Source organism: Telopea speciosissima, chromosome 2, assembly GCF_018873765.1.
Source record: "Telopea speciosissima isolate NSW1024214 ecotype Mountain lineage chromosome 2, Tspe_v1, whole genome shotgun sequence".
NCBI classification, from domain to species: domain Eukaryota; kingdom Viridiplantae; phylum Streptophyta; class Magnoliopsida; order Proteales; family Proteaceae; genus Telopea; species Telopea speciosissima.
In genome coordinates this window covers 57,832,414-57,854,204 of record NC_057917.1, presented here as the reverse complement: position 1 = coordinate 57,854,204, position 21,791 = coordinate 57,832,414, and the positions used below count along the sequence as shown (strand labels likewise).

Below are 21,791 nucleotides of genomic sequence, written 5' to 3'. Positions count from 1 at the left end.
GTAACATTCTTGGGAATGGAAACAGAAGAGAGGGCAACAGTGAAGGAAACACCTGTAGGGGAAAGAGCATCATAGGAAACAAATTGGGCTATAGGATTAGTGCAAGCTCTCTCTCCTTTTCTAACAGCAATAGGAAGGTCTAAATTAGAAGGAAGAGAAGGGATGTCACCAGACTGAGGAGGATGTATCTCAGGATGTGGATCCAAAGAGGACTCTTGGCAGGTCTTGTTATTCTTTCTCTTTTACATAATTAGCTCCTTCTCATTACCAGAACCACCACCTGAATTATCATCAATATCAACAACCACCCCTTTTTTGTGTTTCCTAATATCAAACAAAAATGGAGAAGTAGGCAAAGGTGGGAGGAAAGGGATATCAACAACCTCTTCACGGTGATATCCCTTTTTTGTGTTTCCTAATATCAAACAGAAATGGAGAAGTAGGCAAAGGTTAACCTCATAGTAGTTAACCTCTGCCTACAAAAGAAAGCATCATGGTAAGCTTCCTCATCATGCATTTGTTTGGTCAGGAATTCAATTTTTTGTTGACGCAAATGAATTAGATTGAATATACCACTTGGTTCTCCTACCGGCTCTGCCATCCCTCTCTCCCCTCTCTCTTCCGGCCAACCCAAATGGAACACTCTCTTCAATTCCTCCCACCACCCCTCCCTCTCGTCCGCTGGTCTCCCCTTTCATTTTGTTGCTCCATTTGTTGTTGGGACTACTAAGGTAGCCGTCTGCTCCTCTGGTACTCTCGATGTCTAAACACAGCTCTGGGAATCCTGTCTAGTTGGCTACTTTCTGGGCTTCAAACCTCCTTTTCACATTGTCAAAGCGTCCCTTACTAAACAATGGAGAATCAGTGGCACTCTCGACACTCACCTCCTTGATAATGGCTTCTTCATCTTCAAGTTCTCGGATGATCTCGATAAGAATCGAGTGCTCGAAGGTGACCCTTGGCAAGTTGGGAAGAAACCCATTTTTCTCCGACAGTGGCACCGTCATCTGCAGCTCTGCAGGGTCGCTCGACCATCCCTCTCTGGGTCTCTCTTCCGGCACTTCCTCTCCACTACTGGTGCGTCGATGGTCTTAGCACTGTGGGCTCTGTGTTGGGGAAGCCATTGTTCTCTGATGTGCGCACAATGCGGAAGTTACGACTGGCTTTTGCTCGTATCTGCATGGAAGTGCCGGCCGATAAACCTTTGCCTTCTTTCATCACTGTAAATGAAGGGGAAGATTTTTCTTTTGAACAGGAAGTCCATTACGAGTGGAAGCCTCCTCAATGCCTGATTTGCAAGAAGTTTGGGCATGATTCTGCTCTCTGCTCTCCTTCGGCGCCTGTTCCTCTACCCGAGAATCACATTTCGCCCTCTGAAGCTCCACCAAGGTTTGTTTCCCAATCCAGAGGCAGAGCTAGGTCCAGAGTTCGCCGCCGGCCTCTTAGCCGTGCTCCGGCTGTTCCCCAAGACAGTATCTTGGGTAACCCTGCTTTATCCATTGGGCAAAATCCATTTGCTGCTTTATTTGACGGTGGACTTTTGGAGTCTGATCTTGGTACTTGCATCGAGAAGTCCCTAGACTCTGCTGCTCCTCGTATCTGATCGCGCATGGCATTGCCGCTGGCTGAAGATCTGCCTGACACCACTGGTGACCAAGCCTCTGTCTCTCAGGCGTTGTTGTTGACTCCTCCTTCTCTGTTCCATGCTCTCCCGTTGGAACCTGTGACTGCTTCGGCGACTGATCTCGCTGTTTCTTCTTCTGCGAAAGACCTGGTGACAGCTTCTGCGAGTGATCTCACTATTTCCTCTTTTGCGAAAGACCTTGTGACTCCCTCTCACATTGCTTCTCCCGATATTTCTCCCCTGGCTGTCCCTTCTGTGGGGCCTTCAGCTACTTTGCTTTCTTCCCCATCTCTATCCCCTGTGACCCAAATCCCTAAAAAGCCCTCCACAAAAAAAAAAACAAAAACCCATAAGAAAAAAAAATTCAAGAAGTCGTCAACACCTGTGGTCTCTGCTTTTGACCCATTAAGTCCTTCTGAACCACCTGGGTCGGGTCTTTTGGATGGGGAAACTGAGGTATCCAATAAGGCTCCTTCATCCCCTTTACCCGATCCTCTTCCCCTATCCAATATCCCCTGTTTCTCCCCTACTGCTGGTTACAACCGGCGTCACCGGAGCTCCTCATCTTGAAGTGTTATGTCCCGGATTCTGGGGAGTCAGTTGCAACCTCCTTCCTTGCCCAAATGAATCACGGAGTAGTGTGGAACACTCGGGGTCTCAATTCCCTGAGCAAACAAGCTGCTGTTAGAGCCCGTATCCGGCTTCACCATTCCACCTTCTGTTGCTTGCTGGAAACCCATGTTAAAGAGCCCAATGCTGCCAAAATTTTGTGCTCGATTGCTCCAGGTTGGTCTTTCTTATCCAATTATAAGCATCACCCTGATGACCGTATCTGGATTTTATGGGATTCTTCTAAAATTAAGGTTTCCTTGATCTCCTCTTCAGCCCAGTATCTCCATTTAAGTTTCTCGGACTGCCTCAACCATTTCACTTTCTTTTTCACTGCTGTATATGCTTCTAATTTCTCTTTACAGAGGTTATCTTTATGGGATGATCTCTGCAGTATTGCTAGCCTTATTGGGCCTTCCCCTTGGGGTATTGGTGGAGATTTCAATGTGATCAGATTCGGGAATGAAAAACAGGGAGGTGATTCTTTGGATCTCGATTCTATGGCTGCTTTCAATGACTGCATTGATGACTTGGGCATGGATGATCTTCGTTGGACTGGTCCTACATTCTCTTGGAGCAATAAAAGGGCTGGGAGCAACCGTATTGATTGTAAGCTTGATCGAGTTATTGTCAATTATAATTGGCTTGCTTTCTTTCCCTCTTCCTTTGCTACCTTTGACACCCCCGGAATTTCTGACCATAGTCCTATTTCCCTATCTATACAGCCTTACAACTCCTTTGGTCCTAAACCTTTCAAATACTTTGACATGTGGTCCTCTCACCCCACTTTTCTTGTAACAGTCAAGGATGCCTGGGACAAGCCTGTCCAAGCATTTTCTTCCCCCCTTATTGCTTTTGCTAGGAAGCTCAGGAATGTGAAAGCTGCTCTCAAAGATTGGAACACCAATACTTTTGGTAATATATCCCAGCAGGTCCAGGATTGCAAGGTTAAGCTCTCTACCATTCAGCTAAACTGCAATCGGATATCCTGAATTGTCAACTTGCTGCCGATGAAAAGGTTGCCTCTCTCGACCTATCTGTGCTTCTCTCTCAAGTGGAAAGTTTCTTAAGGCAGAAGGCTAGGATTAAATGGCTGGAGCTAGGGGACTCTAACTCAGCCTACTTCCACAGATCTTTGAAATCTAGAACCAACTTCAATTCCATATTACAGTTGGCTGCCCCTGATGGTTCTCCTGTTACTACTGTGAAAGACATCAAAGACATGGCTGTGACCTACTTTAAGGATCTTTTTAATGGCCCCCGGGGTGATGCTGATCCTATTCCCAATAACTTGCTCAATAAATTTGTTCCTACTGATCTTATTCAGTCCCTTGGTGCCATTCCTTTGGAGGAGGAAGTCACTACTGCTATTCACTCTCTCAAGCTGAACAGGGCTCCTAGGCCGGATGGGTTCAGTATGGGATTCTTCTTAGCCTCTTGGAATATCATTAAGGATGATCTCATTAAAGCTATTAGAAGTTTTTTCTTCAATCCAAGCCAAATCAAAGGGGTGAACCATACTTTTCTTTGTCTCATTCCAAAGAAGGAGGGAGCTTCAGCTATGTCGGATTTTAGGCCCATTGCCCTATGCAATCTGATTTACAAGTTCATTGCCAAAATCTTGGCTTTCAGGCTCAAAACTGTGGTGGATCTCCTTGTTAGTGAAAATCAGTCTGCCTTCATCCCCGGTAGGAACATCTCAGATAACATCCTTCTGTGCCATGAGATTGTTAGAGGCTTTAAAAGAAAGAACCATTCCCTAGCTGCTCTTATGAAGATTGACATCCATAAGGCTTTTGATTCTCTGAGATGGGACTTCATTGATAAGGTGCTGACCAAGATGGGTTTTCCTCCGGCTTTTATCCACTGGATCTATTGCTGTATTTCTACTCCGAGATTTTCAGTGCTTGTTAATGGCAGCCCGGCTGGTTATTTTGCTTCTACAGTGGGTGTTCGTCAAGGGTGCCCTCTCTCCCCTTATATCTTCACCCTGGCTATAGAAATTCTATCCCGGGAGATCCAATTATGTACCGACCAGCAGCTCATCACCCCCATTCCTAAATGGAAAGCCCTCAAGCTGTCTCACCTAGCGTTTGCGAATGACCTCATGATTTTCTCCAAGGCTTCTATTAGCTCCTTTGAGTCCATTATGCACTGCTTGCAGCACTTCCAAGACCTTTCGGGCCTCCAGATCAACCCTTCTAAGTCCCTTCTCTTCTTGGCCGGGGTCTCTGAGTTGGACAAAGCCTCTTTGAAGGCTATTTGTGGTTTTCCTCTTAGCCAGCTTCCAGTTAAATATTTAGGCCTCCCATTAATTCCAGCCAGATTATCGGCCCATCATTGCACTCCCTTGTTGGATCTTATCAGGAAACGTCTTCAACCGTGGAAAGGCAAGCTTCTCTCTTATGCGGGTCGCCTGGTTCTTATCAAGTCTGTGTTACAAGCTTCCTATATCTACTGGTCTGGAATATATGGGCTGCCTCACTCCATCATCAAATCCCTGGAATCTCTTATGTCTTCTTTCCTCTGGAAAGGCTCTGATTCCTCAAGATTTCTCCGTCCAACTAGTTGGGCCTCTGTTTGTCTTCCACTTGCGGAAGGTGGTTTGGGTATTAGAAGGATCAAGGAGGTGAATTCAGCTGGCATCATCAAGTTGATTTGGAAGATTGCTTCTAGAAAGAAAAGTATTTGGGTGGATTGGATTTATTCGGGGCTGCTCTGATCGGATTCCATTTGGACAGTCTCCATCTCCTCGGATGCTTCTTGGGTTTGGCGCAATATTCTGGCTTCTCGCCCCCTTGTCCTCGGATCTATTCACTCTCTCATTGGTGATGGAAACTCCACTTCCTTGTGGCTGGATCATTGGCACCCCATGGGAATTTTCCTTCATCAAGTCACCTCAAGAACTATCTATGGCTCTTGGTTACCTAGAAATGCTTTGGTGGCTGATATCATTGATGCTAATGGCTGGGCCCCCCCACCTTCCTCTAACCCTGAGCTTACCACTATCTGGAACCTTTTGCCCACTATTCAAACAAGACCCTTGGTTAGGGGTGACCGTGTCACGTGGCTGCCAAATACTTCGGGTTCTTTCAGCTCCAAAGCTGCTTGGGATCTCATTCGGACGCGTCAACCTCTTGTTCCCTGGAGGAAGCTTGTTTGGTTCAAACATCATATTCCCCGGCACTACTTCACAGTTTGGTGAGTCTTCTCTAACTGCCTTCCAATGCAGTCCTTCCTTCGGCATCGTCACATCATTGTCCCCCCTTCTTGTGGTCTATGTTGGAATGGGGTCGAGGATTCCAACATCTTTTTTTTGACTGCCCCTTCTCTCGTTCCATCTGGAAAGGTATTCGTGCTAAATGCTGGCCAAGAAATCGCCGGATTCTTCCTTTTGATAGAGAGTAGCTTTGGGTTGATATGACTTTTGGAGGTTCTTCTCTTTGTAATGTGGTCGGAAAGATGGCTTTTTGTGCTGCGATCAATCATATTTGGATGGAGCGAAATTTACGGAAATGGACTACCAAATCCCGAACTCTAAATCAGATTTGGAACTCCATCTCCTTTGAAATTAAAACCAAACTCAGTTCGGTTGCTCCCTCCTCTTGTAAGGACACCCCAAGGAACAGGCTCATTGTTGTCTCCTGGGTCCTTCCCTCTATTTCCCTCCTAGCTGTGGGCTCTTCTGTTTGAGTCTTTTGGCTTTTGCTCCCTGTTTTGTTTTTCTTCTTTTTCCCTCCTATTTAAGGGCTGCTGTTCTTCTTTCTTTTGGTATTGAATTTATTATTCACCATTTCACCCAAAAAAAAAAAAAAAAAACCAACCTCTTCACTCCCATTATTCTCCCTTGAAGAGAATGTTGAGAAGTAGTGAAGAAAGGTATAGATTCAAAGAAGGTTACATCAATGGAGAGCAGTTGCCTTCGGGAAGAGGGATGGTAGCACTTATACCCCTTGGTAAAGGAGGAATATCCAAGGAAAAGACATTTGAGTGACTTGGGGTCAAGCTTAGTCCTAGTAGATTTATTGATAGGGATGTAGCAGACATACCCAAATACCTTGGGAGGAAGAGAGAAAGCAGATGACCGAGGAGACAATGTTTCCAAAGGGGATTTGGAGCCAAGAAGTTTAGCAGGCATGTGGTTGATCAAAAAGGTAAAAGTAAGAAGGAGCATCTGCCAACAAAGTCTTAAGAACATGCATGCCAAATAGTAAACTCCTAGTGACTTCCAATAAATGACGATTTTCCTCTTAGCTACTCCATTTTGTTGGGGTGTGTCAAGACAAGCGAGTTGGTGGATAATGCCATTATTGGTAAAAAAGTTTTGGAGTCCCCCATACATGTACTCCCCTCCTTAATCAGAATGAACAATCTTAATTTTAGTATTAAATTAAGTACAAATCATTGGATAGAAATTTTTGAAAGTATCATAGACCTCACTTTTATGTTTCATAAAAAAGGTCCATGTAGTGCGGGAACAGTCATCAACAAAGAATATGAAATAACGATATCCAAACAAAGAGGTTGTGAGAGAAGGACCCCAAGCATTAGTGTGCACAATATGAAAAGGAGCTGTGGATCTATTGCCACGGTAAGGATAAGGAGAACGAAAAATGTTTAGCAAACAAACAGGGTTCACACTGAAAGATATGGGAGGAAGGAATAGAAGAAAACAAGTGTGGTAATTGTTTTTTCATAACACTAAAAGAGGGGTGACCCAAACGTTTGCTGCCACAATATCGTGGAGTCAACAGTACTATGCCCACACGCATAATACTGAGCAACAAGCAAAACGGATGTTCCTAGATCAAGTCGGTATCGGATATCGTATCGGTCGGGTGATTTTAAGAGACGTATCGTATCGTATCGTATCGTTTCGGAGATGCATATCGAAGAGATACGTATCGAACAATACAGATATGCATAAAAATGATCAAAATACACATGGAAATACACTTTTGGAACAAAAAACAATATAAATAAGCAATATATAATAAGTGCCAAACATAAAACCTAAAATGGTGAATAATGTATAGCCAAACAAGTGCATTAAATTGAAATTGTTATAAAAGATGAGGTTTCTTACATGTTGTAATCGTCTATAGCCATGAAGAGTATTGGATGATGTTGTAGCATTCTTTGATTCGTTTTTTTAGTTTAAAAGTATGAAAAACCAAGATTAAATGCAAGATTTTAGACTATTGGTTGAGAGTTTTCCTTCATTTTTTCGTTAGATTAGGAGTTTTATCGAGTCTATGAGTGAAAATGGCTTTTTTATGGAATGTATCAATGGTATTGGTACGTGTTGGTATGTATCGGTACGTGTCGGTATGTATTGGTACGTATCGGTAATGTATCGCTATGTATCGAGATGTATCGATCGATACGTATTGATATGTGTATCGATACGTATTAAATCACCCACAGAACCCTTTACTGGATGTATCGATGGTATCGATACGTATTGGTCGTATCTTATTGTATCGGTCGATACATTTCGATACAATTCGAGACAGTTCATTTAAAAAAAAAAATTAAAAAAGGGAGACATATCGTATCAGTATCAACCGATACCGATACGTATCGATATCAACCAATACCGATACGTATCGTATCGATTGATACTTTAAACCATGGATAGAGCCCCTTTTCCTCACGTCCACTGCCAATAATTCTCTTTGTCACCAAATCTTGAAAAATATAATGGGATGGAAAAAAATGTGAATCAACAATTTAAGTATTTGGTTAGATGGCTCACAGATAAAAGGTTAGTGTTAAACTGAGGAATATGAAGGACAGAGTCAAGGGAAATAGAAGAACATGGACATTGCCCTTACTAGAAATAGAAGAAAGGAAACCATGAACAACCCTAACCTTATTCTTACCAGAACAGACATAGTACGAATCGTAACACTGAGACATACTAGTCATACGGTCAGTAGCTTCAGTGTCAATGACCCAAGAAGAGGTAGTGGAAGGAGCAGATGTAGAGGTCTGCAAGGCGGAAGCTGAAGATTGGCACTGTTGGTGTAGAGGAAGAGCTGCCTAGATAGGACATAACCTTGCGAAATGCTGCAATATCATCCTGAGTGAGGGAATTGGAGTCTGTCTGTAGTCTAGATGGAGATCCCATAGGTTCAACCTTAATCGTCATTGTGTGTGCTCTAGCTCCCCCGCTCCTACTGCCATGCATGCTAGGTGGACAGCCACGGGGCACCCAACATCTCTCTTTGGTGTGCCCAGATTTCGTACAGTGATCACATCTGAATCTATCTCTGTCATTCCCTTGGGATGGAACTTGGCCATAGTTATCAAGGCGGGAAGGCGGCCATGGCGTTTTAGAGGGTAAAAAATCAAGGTTACACCGCCATGGCGATGCCTTGGCAACGCCTTGATAACTATGAACTTGCCCTCTTCTTCCAACAACTAACATAATGTAGGAATACACGTAAAAAGTGGGGATGATACCCAAACCAAATGGGGAGTACACACTCTACCCAAACAACTATTCTTTTCAGGTAGGACTTCTCCAAACTACCTCTGTCGATTCACTGATCCCAGATAGGCTGAAGAAACACATCCCAGGCAGCCTGAAGAAACACATTTACAAGAGATATGGATAAACAACCAAAGTAAAATAGGGAGTTGCTGGTCAACCTAAAAAAAAAACTTTCAAACACTGGTAAACACAGTCTAGCAAGCAAAGTAGGCAAATAACTCAATCAAATTCAACTCCACCACATGCTTCAAGGTATAATGGCATCATACAGCAACATGAGAGACTCAAAAAATACAGCTCACCAACACCAAGAAGATGGAAGTATCATAGACCATTTTTGTGGACAAAAGAGAGAGAAACAAAGTCTGGCGGTACCTTATAATCCAAGGGAGAGAAGAATTGTGGAGCAACAACTCTTAGATACATGGAACGAGACTAGGGGGTTAAAATACACCCTAGGGCGATCCAAAAGGGCTGAACTCCAGCTCCAATACTAGCCGAATGAGGAAGAGAGAGAGAAAAAACCAAAACAGCTGGTGGTCACTTGGTGCTTACCTGGGTTTGCTTGGTTTGAGCTCCATGTGCCTATTTCTTTAAATAAAATCCTCTTTTGGTGTCTCCATGGTCGTCATTCATGTTCCTTGCAAGATTTCATCAAGCATTTCATATAATAGTCCCTTCCTTGGAACCCCTTTGTAACCTAGGGTCCCAAAGAGAGGAAATAAAAGGAACAAGAACGTAACTCTACTCTCAAACCAACAAAGTCTGTTCTGATACAAAGTTGGATGCTAAAGAATGTAAGAGAACATCTGGGGAGTACACACTCTACCCAAACAAAGACTATCCCTAAAGCCACCATCAAGGCTGGCATCTTCTGTGCTTTTCTCTGGAAAGGGACAGATACCTCTAAATTCCTCCACCCGGTCAGTTGGAAGTCCATCTGTCTTCCAAAAGCTAAGGGAGGCCTCGGCATTCGTTGCATTCTTGACTCCAATACTGCGGGCATCCTCAAGCTTATTTGGAAAATCTCCTCTCACCACGATTCATATGGGTCAATTGGGTTTACTCCCACCTCCTTAAGACGGACTCCATCTGGTCTGTCTCTATTCCATCTGACTCCTCTTGGATTTGGCGCAAGATCCTCTCGCTCTGTCCCCTTGCCCTCCGTGGTATCTCGACCTCTATTGTCGATGGTTCCACCATCTCTCTTTGGCTTGACCCTTGGTACCCTTTAGGTGTCCTCTACAATACCTTTGGCCCCAGATCGATCTACTCCTCTGGTCTACCAAAAGCCACCCCTCTTTCCTCCCTTAATTCTCTTGGCTCTTGGACCCCCCTTCTCTCAATCCCACTATCCTCTCCCAAATCTGGTCCTCCCTCCCTCCTCTTCATCCTTCATCCTCTTCCCCTCATGCGGATAAGGTTATCTGGCTCCCTACCCCCAATGGCCTCTTTACCTCCAGCTTTGCTTGGAATTTTGTTAGAGACCCTAGCCCCATCGTCCCCTGGCACAAGTTAATCTGATTCAAAGGCCACATCCCTCGCCACAGCTTCACTGTTTGGAGAACCCTTCGATTATGCCTGCCCATCCAAGCTTTCCTCATCCACCGCAGTATCCCTATTACCCCTTCTTGTATCCTTTGTTGGAATGGCCACAAAGACATCCTCCACCTCTTCTTTGATTGCCCTTTTACCTCTCCCATCTGGAAAAGAGCCCTCTCCTCGATCTGGCCTCGCAGCAAAGAATCCTTGCCTTCGAACGGGAATGGCTCTGGTTAGACATGACTTTGTCTGGGACCTCTATATGTGACACTATTGGGAAGCTTGTGTTTGGCGCCGCTATTTATCATATTTGGATAGAAAGGAACCTCAGGGGATGGACTTCCAAATCCCGATCATTTGATTTGATTTGGAAAGCCATCTTCTTTGACGTGTCCTCCAAGCTCAATTGCATGCGTCATAGGCAATTTTTGGATACCCCAAGGAATAGGCATATTGTTGTTTTCTGGGGTCTTGATTTGTCTCTTTTGCAGTCTCCCACCTCTGCGTAGGTTGGGCAGTCTGTTCTTCCCCCCCTCTCTCTTTCCCCCTTTCTTTTGTTTCTCTTGTATTGTCCCTCCTCCCTTTTTTCTCCCTACCCCCTCCTGGGGTTCGGTAATATATTTATTCACCAAAAAAAAAAAAAAAAAAAAGAACGTAAGAGAACAAGGAGAAAGATGAAAGTAGAAGAAGAACATGATGGTGCAATGTTGTGTGTTAGAGAATTATCTCTACCACACCTATATTACTAAACTAATAAGATGAAAGGAATTACATACACCTGGAGGTAATAGGTAAAAAAGAGAAATTACAATATAAGACAACTAGACAATGAAATAGTTCCTAAAGTACCCTTATTACATAAACTCTAACAGCTTCTCCACCAAATCCCTGCTGCAATTTGAGAAGGACAACTCAGCAACCCTTAGTCAGAATTGGCTGAGATTTGGAGGTCCTTCCCCTTCTGCTAAGGCTTACACTCGATCCTTGTTTGGTCTCCTGACTGTGGCTGGTTTGCAAGATATAACCTAACTTTCTATTTTTGAGTTACCTTCATAACTTCACATTCAGCCCTTAGAATTGGCTGATTTTTGGAGCTTAGGATCCTTTCAACATGTTCTCCACTCGACCTAAGTTTGGTGAAGTTCTCTTGGCTGGTTTGCTTAGAATCACTTACCTTCTATTTTCAGTCTACTTTCTAATTTTGTGTTGTGGGTATTTTTGGGGCTAGGTTAACTCTAATCTGGTCCTACATTAAGAGGACTCGAAGATCTACATCTTTCATTCTTTGAGATATTCTAGAATCTGCCGTTAAGCCACCCGAAAATTGCTTTTAAAGTCCGCCACATGCAAAATAGGAATTCTGGAAATTCTGCACAACAGATAGTGTTCAATACATATCTCCCTCATATGAATTTCGATTGGCATGATTCCAAAGCTAATTGAAAGAAGACTTGAAGGACTATAACCTTTGTGTATTGAACTTCCACAAATTCCAAGTGGAGTTAGCTCGAAACTCTCATAAAGTGACGTTTTGTGCAAAAATAGGATTTTGGGTACCATGCACATCAATTGCATTCAACTTGAACCTGCATTCTCATCATGCCAGCACATCTCTCAACTGCCAACTCATGATGATGCCAACCGTATAAGCCAAACTGCCAATTGCCAACTAAGCCATCCATCTCATTGACACTGACAACTGTACATGATTCTGATGACTGTACCAGCTCAATCATGGTTTTCAACCAATTCTCCGGCTATGCCAATTGAGACATCTCTGGGACACTGCCACTGCCACTGCCTTGATACTGTCTACTGCCATACCTTCTGCTCAAAACTCTCCTGAAGGTACTGCTCATGCAAAGTGCAACTGCAAGCTATTGTGCTATACCTTCAACCCTTGCTACCAGTAGGGGTGTAAATGAATAGCCGAAATCCGTTTCCGTATTCGTGTCCATACCCATTTAGCACTATCCGAATCCGTCCGCAAGCTAAACGGATGCGGATACGGATAGGCTATAGCTATCCGAAAAGCTATATTTACATGTAAACGGATAAAATATCCGATCCGTATCCGTTTAGCACTATCCGAATCCGTCCAAAAGCTAATCGGATGCGGATGCAGATATAGCACTATCCGAGCCAAATCCGTTCCGTTTACATCCCTAGCTACCAGCCCATGCATCTATCAGCTGTTCAGTCTGACCATAGACAACCCTTCCAACTGAGTGAGTGTGTTGACCATCAAGAATACAAACACAAGCTCACTGCCTAAAGGATCTTCCTGGCTGACTGTGTTGACAACAATGACAGCAACAACGCAATGCATGCTGTGCTCAACAACAACATATCACTTTGACCGGAAATAATACTTATTGGTTTTCAGAAATAGTCAATTAATACTTTTCTAATATTTTATTTCAATATGTGGCTGAGTCTGTGTATCCATATTTGTGGATTTTGCATAATCTGTCACTCACGCATATCAATGAAACTTGTACTTTTAGAATCTGTCTTTTTCCTTGGATATTTTTTAGACAACACAATCTTCTATAGATAAACATAATGTTTGAGAACATGATCAGCAGAAATTCATCTCAACTTCATCCAGACCCAGGTTCATTTATGAGGGAAGTATACAGAGATTTTCTCTTTCCAAGCCACTGCCTTGGGCGGAGGGGTAGGGGGGAGAAAGAGAGAGCATCAACTTAGAGCACTTGGAAGTGACATATGTTAACTGTAAAAGAAATTTCACCAGAAGTTTGATCTGATCCAGTAGTTTAAGCTCGAAAGTTTTGATTATAGTCTAAGATCTGGGTTTTTCCAAAGTGCCCTGTTATCGGAAACTTCCAACTGTTGACTTCTTAAACACTTGTACTGCCAATAAGGCATACAATTTAAAAGTTTAGGAAGCTCACTTGTACTAAGCAAAGGACTAGAAACTGAGTTCTAATACTTTTGATTAGTCTGGATGTTCTGTTTTACCTTTGAATTTATTTTTGTTTACACTTCCTTCATCTTTATCTGGGATTTGTTTCCAGGTTATAAAATGGATTTTAAGCAAGGGGCAAGGGACTACAATGGGAACGTATGGGCAACTAATATGTGCGCTAGATATGGACCACAGAGCAGAAGAAGCACATAAGTTTTGGGTAAAGAAAATTGGTAATGACCTGCATTCAGTGCCTTGGCAGTTATGCAAACTTATGATTTCTCTATATTATCGAAACAATATGCTGGAGAGACTTGTAAAGGTAACCATTTTCCTGTTTTTATCAGTTGATGGTACATTTCTTTTTGCCTTGAATAGTTGATCATAGTTTGCAAGATTCTTTATTTTCATGAATAATTTTTTGTATCTGGTTAATGCGTTTTGCCTTCCGTTTGGAACATTAGGCGTTTACCTTCCATTTGACACTTTAGGTCCAATTCAACGATTGGATTTGCTAAATCATCCTTCCATTTGGCACATTAGGCAGCCTGTGCATGAAAGTTCCCATGGGTGGACTGGCCACAAGAAACTTTACCTTATGTGAAATGTCAAATTTAAAAGTGTAATGACTAGTAATTATTCTGTTAGTAAAATTTTAGTCTTAGAACGATAAACTCGGTCTTTTTTTATTTTTCTTCTTTTCATTTTTTCTTTTGTAGAAATGAATCTATTGTCAAACCATCAGTGTGATTAAAATTTAGAGATTTTGTACAAGGTTTGTCATAATATGTGGGGTCTTGCAATATTTCTAGATCCTCCAAGTCTTGCTCTCTCCCCATCCCTTTTGGGCTAAAATTTCCTGTTGAGGGCCTTGAGGCCAAGGTTAAAAAGCATTGGAAATACCTCATGATTTAGGGAAATGCTGCCCATATAAGAGATATTCTTGAGCTTGTTTGTGGAGTCTCCTCTGATATATTAGTGTTGTTTTGAAAATATTTGGCATAATTATCAGGTCAGCAGTTTGCATTGATGAGGGTTGGTTTGAAGGCAAAGGAGCTAGATTAGGGTCTGTTTAGATGCGATGGATGTGGTTGTTGATTTCTATGGTCAAAATAGGAGTGCTTGGAAGATAAGAAATCTGATTATTGGCTCTTAAATGTTTCTTCTTTTTCCTCTTTCTTTTCTATCTATTGTATTAGTAGTTCCTTGAGAGGCAGTGCAACGGTAAGGTTGCTCCATTGTGACCTAGTGGTCTCTGGTTCGAATCAAGAAACAGCCTCTCTGCGAAGCAGGGGTAAAGTTGCGTACATTATGACCCTCACAATACCCTGCAGTGGCTAGAGCCTCATACACTGGGTACGCCCTTTTTGTGTTAGTTGTTCCTTTGTTTTTATAGCCCATATTGTGGCTTCTTTTGCTTTTGAGATTGGTTTAGATTTTTTTTTTGGGATGGGTGCTTTCCCTTGGTTGAGGACCATGGTTTAGTTTTTCTTTTTGGGATGGGTGTTTTCCGCTTGGTTGATGACCACTGCTGTGGTGTTCTAGTTTTCTATTTTGTTCTCTAATTTAGTGTCCTCACTCTTGTGGGGAAAAAGATATTACTATTTTGATTGCTTCTGGTTCTTGTACTGAGCTTGTTTCCTAAAATCTAGCATGCCAACTTCCACATCTTGTACTGACCTCTGTTCGTATTGCTATTTCATTTGGATTTGCTAGCTCTTCAAGGGCCTTGAAGCATTTGACCGGAAACCTCCAGAGAAATCAATTGTGCAAAAAGTGGCAGATGCATATGAGTTGCTGGGTTTACCAGAAGAAAAAAAGAGAATATTGGAGAAATACAACCACCTATTCACTGATACATGGAGGGGGCAACCCAAAAAATCTAGAAAGAACTCTCAGAAGAATAAGGAGAAACCAGGTACATTCTCAGGTTGTGTTCAGAAAACACACTTAAAATTGCTTTTCCACTCTCTCATTTTCCTTTATGGGTGTCATTTGGTAAATCAGTAAAAGACAGCTTTTTCATTAAAAAAAGAAAAAGAAGCGAAAACAGAACATAGCTGGATGATTTTTTTTTTTTTTTTTGGGTTGTTTCAGAGAGAGGGTGGGCCTTGGTGCAACGATAAGGTTGCTCCATTGTGCCCAAGTCGTCACGGGTTCAAATTTGGAAACAGCCTCTCTGTGAAATCAGGGGTAAGGCTGCGTACGTTATGACCCTCCCCAGATCCTGCAGTGGCTGGAACCTCATGCACTGGGTGCGCCCTTTTTTTGTTTGGTTTCAGAGGGAAAATTTTATTTACTGTCGAGGAAAAATTTTAATGTATGTACAGCAATATCCATATGAACTTTCTAAATAAAATACTGCCTGTACTTGTACGACTTCTTTTTGGCATGTATCAAACAGCTAATGATAAATACAAGTAATAACATAAAATCAATTTATGAAAATAAAGTGTGAATTGATAGATGTAATGAGGAGAAGGATTAACATAGCCTGCATCAAGAGACTAGATGGAAAGGGTAAAAAGATAAGGAATTGGACGACTTTAAACTTTGGTATACAGGGGATACAAGTAATAGAAGTGGAGTGGGCATAGTGTATGGTAGTGGATAAAGGTTTAAACAATGACGTGGTGGATGTTAAAAGATTTGGAGATAAGATTATATCCATCAAGCTTGTGTTAAAGAAAAGGTTGTCAATATAATTTACGCTTACGTACCCCAAGTAGGATTGGAGGAAAGTAGTAAGTTACAATTTTGGGAACACTTGGATGGATTACAGAGGCTATGAAGGTGTACATGGAGGATATGGTTTTAGAGAGAGGAGTGAGGAGGTCCGATAGAGATTTCTTCCTAACTAGAAGGTCCGATAGATTGTTATGTAAGGACTGTAAGGTTATAGCAAGGGAGAGCCTAAGCACACAATATAGATTAGCGGTCATGGATATGTGCCTCACTAGAATCGTAAGAAAGGTGTGCTTATTTGCCATAGTGAATTCTCAATTACAATTTACAATTGGGTTACATCAAGGATCAACATTAATCCCTTATTTGTTTGCACTTATCATTAGCCAATCCCATTTAGTTGGGATAAGGCTGAGTTGTTGTTTGCACTTATCATGGATGATTTAACCAAAGACATTCAACATGAGGTTCTTTGGTGTATGCTTTTTCTTGATGTTATTGTTTTGGTGGATGAGACAAAAGCAAGGATTAACATCAAGTTGGAGTTATGGATATCAACCTTGAAATCAAAAAGTTTTAAGATAAGTAGAACGAAGATGGAGTATATAGTGTGTAACTTTAGTTACACTGCGACAGGTAATGAGGTGGTAAAAATTGATGAGAGGGAGATTCCACAAAGTGATTATTTTATGTATTTGGGTTCAATTATAAATAAAGTTGGTGATATAGAGGATGATAAAGTTGGTGATATAAGAAAGGTTAGTGTGGCGGAAGTTAAAGAAGCCTTAAGAAAGATGAAAGCAGACAAGATACCAGGTCCATATGAGATTCCAATAGAAGTATGGAAAATCCTAGGAGGCTGTGGGGTATATTGGCTAACCAATTTGTTTAACAGGATTATGGACACTAGGAAGATGCCAAATGAATGGAGGAGAAGCATTGTAGTCCCGATCTACAAAAATAAAGGTGATATCCAAAGTTGCAATAACTATAGAAGCCTAAAGCTTATGAGCCACACTATTAAACTTTGGGACAGGGTTATTGAAGCCCGCTTGAGAAGAGAGACTCATATTTCAATGAACCAATTTGGCTTTTTCTCAGGTAGATCCACGACAGAAGCTATATACTTATTGAGGACACTAATGGAAAGATATAGAGATTGCAAGGACCTACATATGGTCATTATTGACCTGGAAAAAGCCTATGACTGAGTCCCTAGAGATTTAATCCGGCATGTTCTACTGAAGAAAGGGGTGTCGCATAAATATATGGATGTAATTAAAGATATATATCATAGTTATCAAGGCGTCGCCTGGCGCCCAGGCACCTTGGTCGCCTAGGTGGGCACCTTGCCACCATGGCGGTGTCGCCTTGATTTTTGGCCCTCTAAAACGCCATGGTCGCCTTCCCACCTTGATAACTATGATATGTATGAGGGTGTGGTGACTAGTGTGAGATTTGTGGGAGGTCAGGGCAAGGAATTCCCAATTACGATTGGGTTACATTAGGGATCAGCTTTAAGTCCTTATCTATTTGTGCTTATCATGAACGACCTAACCATGAGCATCCAAGATGAGGTCATGTGGTGTATGCTCTATGCCGATGATATCGTTTTGGTGGATGAGACAAAAGAAGGGATTAGCGCTAAGTTAGAGCTTTGTAGATCAACCTTGGAAACAAGAGGCTTTAAGATTAGTAGAACGAAGATGAGGTATATGATGTGTAATTTTAGTCACACTATGAGAGATGTTGACATGATGCGAATTGAGGAAAGAGAGATACCACAACGCGACTATTGTAGATATCTGGGGTCAATCATAAATAAAGATGGTGACATAGAACATGATGTTTCACAGAGAATCAAAGTGGAATGGATGAAGTGGAGGGGTGCGTCCGGAGTGTTGTGTGACCGACGTATTCCCTTAAAACTTAAAGGAAAATTCTATAGGACTATGGTTCGACCTACTATGGTGCATGGGGCAGAATGTTTGGCGGTCAAGAAGTGTCATATCGAGAAGCTATGTGTAGCAGAGATGAGGATGTTAAGATGGATATGCAGAAAAACTAAGAAGGATAAAGTATGGAATGAGCGTATTAGAGCTGATTTGGGAGTTGCCCTGATTAATGACAAGTTCCGAGAGAGTCATTTGAGGTGGTATGGTCAACGGAGGCCTAAGGACGCCTCAGTAAGGAGGAGCGATATGATTCCAATTGAAGGAGCTAAAAAAGCTAGGGGCAGGCCTAAAATGACCATAGGAGAAGTTGTGAGGAAGGACATGCTTAGTCTAGGTCTTGTACCTAGTATGATCTCAGCTAGAGCCTATTGGAGGGCAAGGATCCATGTAGCAGACCTCATTTAGTTGAGAGTCTCCTGAGTTGCTGGGTTGTGCTTCTTTCCTCTTACTTTCATCTTTTTATCTTTCTTTTCTCTATCTATTTTCATTTTTTCTTTTGTCATCTTCCACTTTTCATTTCTCATCTCATTTCCCATTCCCCCTTCCCTTCTCTTCATCGCCCGCCTTTTTTTTAGACAGTAGTTTTCCCTACTTTGTTTTGTTTGAATCCATGTAGCCGACCCCATTAAGTTGGGATAAAGCTGAGTTTATTGTTGTATATAGAGGATGATGTTTCACAGAGAATTAAAATAGGATGGATGAAGTGGAGAGGTGTGCCTAGAGTGTTGTGTGATCGACATGTTCTTTTAAAACTTAAAACTAAAATTTTATAGGACAGTCATACAACCAACTATGATGTATGGTGCAGAATGTTGGGTAGTTAAGAAGCATCATATAGATAAAACTCAGTGTAGCAAAGATGAGGATGTTGAGATGGAAACTAGGAAGGATAAAGTAAAGAATGATCATGTTAGAGCTGATTTGGGAGTGGCTCCAATACATGATAAGCTATGAGAAAGTCATTGGAGGTGGCATGGCCATGTTCAACAGAGGCCTTTGGATGCTCTAGTATGGAGGAATGATTTGATTCAGATTGAAGGAACTAAAAGAGCCAGTGGCAGACCTAAAATGACCGTAGGAGAAGTGGTGAAGAAAGACATGCATAGCTTAGGCCTTGTATCAAATATGACTTAGAATAGAGCTGATTGGAGTGCAATGATCCACGTAGCTGACCCCATTTAGTTGGGATAAGGCTGAGGTGTTGTGAAAATAGACATTTGAGAAGTGCTTTTCCATGAAAGAGTGGCACTAACAAGGTTCCCAGCAGTCATGTTTTATTTTATTCTCTTGTGCCTAGAGAAGTAAGCAAAATACTTAATTTTCATGCTTCGGAAAAAGTGTTATGGATCATTTCTCTGCGTATTCTTTGTCGATTGCAATGTTGACATTTTGAGCAGGTAAATAGTTCCTAAAACAGTAATTGAGCTCAGTTTCTGCAGTATCCTTTTTACCTCTGTTATGTTTTGTATTTTGATCTTCATTAACCCAAAGCATCTTGGTGCCACTTAGGTGTCGCCTAGCGCCATTGTGGTTGGCCGTCACCTTGATGACAATGCAAGTATGCCTTCAATTACAAGCACAAGGATTAGTTTATAGTTATTCTGTATATGCAATTTATTTTTAAGTTATGCAATTAATCAAGTCCTTGGAAGAGTTCTCCCACATTTTAAGAGATTGTCTAATTTTGATCCTTGCTTTTAATGGAGCGAAATTTATCAAGTCATTAAGTTAATCAAGTCTTAGTAGAAGTGTTTCCCACATTTTAAGATTTATTGTCCGATTCTGATCCTTACTTTTACTTAGCTTTGTAATTTGTAAGTCTATTTTAACAGTTTAGGAAGTTTTTCTTTGACATTGGAAATGTTAAATCATGGCTTCCTATCTGATTGACGCTGCTGCTTCTGCATTGTTACTGTTCTAGTGATTTCTCGTTCTGAACTGCTGTAATATGCTTCTTCATATTTGCAGGTCAGATTATTCAACAGTTGTCTGTTTTGATTTTTCCTTCATTGCATCCTTACTAGTTCTGATATTTCTATTTCTCAAAACTGCTCTCAATCTGTTTTGAGGGCACCAATAATCTGAATCTGTTATAATATTTTGAGTACTGTTTATAATTTTCATTGAGATTCTTATTACTAAATAGTTCTCTTGCTGACCAAGAATTTTAACAATTAAGTTCCCTGTTCCAGAACCCGTCTCTTTATTGTTTACACTAAACTAGGTTTCCACAACCTGATCTCAGTTTACATCAGGTCTTATTGAGTCACCAATTCAAGTTTCTTTTGGCTCTTTTGTTAGGTGCTTGCATTTTCCAATTTTACTCCACTCAATACATTTCTTTTCGCTTCTTCCTCACAAAACTGGCCCTATGGTATTTTTACCTTACCAAACCATAAATTCTCCCCATGTGCAAGTCTTGGTCTGTCAAAGGGTTGCATACTGGACCCATAATCTGCAAGGTTGCACATGTTCCTTTACCTGTCTGGCATAAACTAAAAGTTCAAACTATTTATATACTGACACTTTAGAGCAGTAATGACAAATATTTGAAGTCTGTGATCCTATCTAAAATGGATGGGCTAAGATCATACAATTAGTGTTGTTCTTCATGTCTGACTAATCCAAGAGGTATCCTAGCTTTTGAACAATGGTAGCCTGTTTAAATTGAACATCTCCAACTGCATAGATTCTTTTTTTTTCCCTGTTGGGGGTGGGTGGGGGTGGGACTGAACAGTGAAATATATGGTTCAAGCTTTAATCTTGGTTAATTTTTCTCTTATCTGAGGCTCATCTAAGCCCAAAAGTAGGTAGTCCCAAGAGTTTCACACGGATAGTTCATGGCCAAACTTGAGGGCTGCTCAAGCATATGATGTTGACATCGATTTCTGAAGTACATATGAGCAAATCGATTAGGAAATGAGAGCTGGAATTAAGGTCCTGGGAATCAAGACCCGTTTGAAAATATTCCTTGTTCCTCCTTTATTGATATGTTTCCTGGTCTATTTCTTCTTTGTATTTGGAACCTTGCCCTCTGTGTGTGTGTTTGTGTTTTTTTTTTTGGCATTCTGGAGAAGGGTCTTTCCCCAAATATCAGTTCCATGCTGGGTTGGGAAGAATGGGTTCATCAGTCATGTTTAATAGAACAAGGCACCCTGATTCGTTATCTATTAAATAACTTGGGTCTTTATGGTGCTTATTCAGAGAAGATCAAGCCGACTGGGACTGCAGACAACTTGACTAGTGCTATTGATGACATGCAGAAAGGTTGAAATTTTACCTTTTTGCTTGCTAGCTAGCTAGTCAGCTTAGTGGAGAACAATGATTACTTTTATTCTCAACATTTTTTTTTACTGCTAACTCTTGCTTTATTTTTTCAGTTGAGTGAACAGGACCGGGTTAAGATAACAGGAAGAAAAGGAGTGCCTCTGAGATACGTTCCTGGCGTTTAGTTTTACTTGTATATTATTCTCTTATTTGGAGCCAGGATTGGCTATCATGTATTTCAAGTCTTGATGTATGGGAACCCTATCGATTCTTTTAATACACTGCAAGATATTTAGGTAAAGTTCATAAAGTTTTGTTTATGGAATTTATGGTTCCGATCTTTAATTTTTCATGTGTCCAGACTGATGATATATAGTGAAGCAGTTTTCAAGACAGTTCTGTGTATAGTGCATACTGCAGTATTATTTATTTATTTTCGTTTCTCGATCTTGTAAGATTCACAATGGCCCGTGAACTTTGTCAGATTCACTTATCTTTTTATTCCCTTCTATTTTCTAGAGGCGAGATTAACAACGATGGACAAGCTGTGAAACTTCATACTTAGTAATGGATTCCCCTTCAAAGCAAGTGTAATGTCCAGAAGGGCACGTTTTTATGTAATTTGAAATAGATGAGCATTGTGGTAAAATGGCATAGATGCCATCCTTGATACTTCGA

At 41.4% G+C, this 21,791-nt stretch overlaps 1 protein-coding gene across 1 annotated transcript in view; it reads left to right on the top strand.

The window, feature by feature from the left end:
* The window catches only part of LOC122652744 (pentatricopeptide repeat-containing protein At4g18975, chloroplastic), a 46,779-nt gene extending 25,337 nt beyond the window's left edge, over positions 1 to 21,442 (top strand). The window contains exons 6-9 of the mRNA XM_043846570.1: positions 13,316 to 13,528; positions 14,923 to 15,124; positions 21,051 to 21,113; positions 21,227 to 21,442. Coding sequence (XP_043702505.1) covers positions 13,316 to 13,528; positions 14,923 to 15,124; positions 21,051 to 21,113; positions 21,227 to 21,234 — 486 coding nt within the window. The 3' untranslated portion in view covers positions 21,235 to 21,442. The remainder of the gene's footprint in view (positions 1 to 13,315; positions 13,529 to 14,922; positions 15,125 to 21,050; positions 21,114 to 21,226) is intronic.
* The last annotated feature ends 349 nt before the right edge of the window (positions 21,443 to 21,791 follow it).